This window comes from Halyomorpha halys, unplaced genomic scaffold (assembly GCF_000696795.3).
Source record: "Halyomorpha halys isolate HHAL.00 unplaced genomic scaffold, Hhal_1.1 Scaffold525.1, whole genome shotgun sequence".
NCBI classification, from domain to species: domain Eukaryota; kingdom Metazoa; phylum Arthropoda; class Insecta; order Hemiptera; family Pentatomidae; genus Halyomorpha; species Halyomorpha halys.
Window position 1 is genome coordinate 459,615 of NW_027107431.1, and position 1,653 is coordinate 461,267.

At 32.1% G+C, this 1,653-nt stretch overlaps 1 protein-coding gene across 2 annotated transcripts in view; it reads left to right on the forward strand.

The window, feature by feature from the left end:
* The window catches only part of LOC106683897 (tubulin delta chain), a 7,636-nt gene extending 5,983 nt beyond the window's left edge, over window positions 1–1,653 (forward strand). For both annotated transcript variants that reach the window (XM_014425647.2, XM_014425648.1), the window contains one exon: window positions 329–1,653. In XM_014425647.2, the coding sequence (XP_014281133.1) occupies window positions 357–1,616 (1,260 nt within the window). In that variant the 5' untranslated portion in view covers window positions 329–356 and the 3' untranslated portion in view covers window positions 1,617–1,653. The remainder of the gene's footprint in view (window positions 1–328) is intronic.

Below are 1,653 nucleotides of genomic sequence, written 5' to 3' on the forward strand. Positions count from 1 at the left end.
TAAATTACTGAAAGTTGTTGATTAATATGGGCTTCTATATAGAGATAGCATTATATTTAATCAATTATCAGTTTCTCGTGTGAAAGATGATTATCAACATTGTTTTCCCCTAAAAAAAAACTATTTTATCCAGCTTTGTTAGGTAAGTTGGTCTGAATAATTGCAGAATTGTACTCATATCTAATGATAATTAGGATAATTATAAGCTGATTGTTTTGTTTTTTCTGTTTAGGCTAAGAAGATACATTTATCCACATTATTTTTTTTTTAAATCTGCAGTGGACTATCTCTTTATCATTGTATTTCATTATTTTAATTAATTTTTCAGATTTTTGCTTGTTTGGAAAACCCTGAAGATGTCAGATCTTAGTCTACATTTCGGACAGTGTGGAAACCAAATTGGTTCAAAATTTATTGACTCCATGTATAACATTAGCGATTCCAGAGAAAGATGGTTTCATAATTCTGGTAATGGTGATTATGCCCGGTCTTTGCTGATTGATGCCGAAACGAAAGTCACAAATTCTTTGCTGCACAATGTCAAAAAATGGAAATTTAGAAAGGAAAATGTTATTGTCACTTCTGGAGGTTCTGGCAACAACTGGGCCTTAGGATATTGCTTTAATGGACCAATGCTGGAGGAGAACATAATGGAAGCTCTAAGGAAAGAATCTGAAAGATGTGACAATTTAAGGAGCATAACTTGTTTTCTCAGTTCAGGGGGCGGAACTGGCTCTGGAGTTGGTTCATTTATTATTGAGAAAGTCCGTGATTATTTTCCTAACAATTATATTGTTTGTAATCTTGTCATACCTTTTCCAAGAAGTGAAAGTCCTGTACATTTGTACAATACTGTATTGTCTCTCTCAAAACTTTATGAAACATGTGATGCTATTATTACTTTTTATAATGATTTTCTTTTTAAGCAATGTATGAACTTATACAAAGATAGTGAATTTAAGTTTGATGAATTAAATAATATAATAGCTAAACAATTGAGCTCTTTATTTCGATCATATGATCAGACTTGTTTTGTACCCCACTGCATTAACAATCTGGTTCCTTTAAACTCCTATAAACTTATTTCTTTGAAATCTTGTCCTTTCATCAAAGAGAACTCTACTGTTTTTGAAACTCCTATGTTGTGGAAATCACTTGTGGAACGGTTAAAAGCAATGCTTATTAAAAATAATGACAATTTTTGGGACTATCAAGAATATGGCAGGGTGTTTTCGGAATCCAGGCAAAAATCTTCAAATTATTATAGATCCATAGGAAACATAGTTATTTGCAATGGCAAAGGAGCCAGAAGTGCTAAACAGCAAGCAATGAAGTGTTTCCAGAATGACTCTCTCTATTCTTCCAGGAGTTCTTCTCATAGATTTGTGTACCTCTCTGATGAAGCACAGGTCCACAACCAACTCCAGTTTTCTACTGTTGCCACTAATAGTGGAGTTTTTAACAATAGATTGAATAAAATAACTGAAAGTGCTTGGTTTTCTTATATTAGGAATGCTTATTGCCATCATTTTCAAAAGTATGGCCTTCAGGACAGAGAGTTTAGTTTAGGGTTTTTGAAAATTGAAACAGTGATTAAGTTATATGATACACTTTAACAATTTGAAACAAAACAATAAAAGTTTTATTATACTA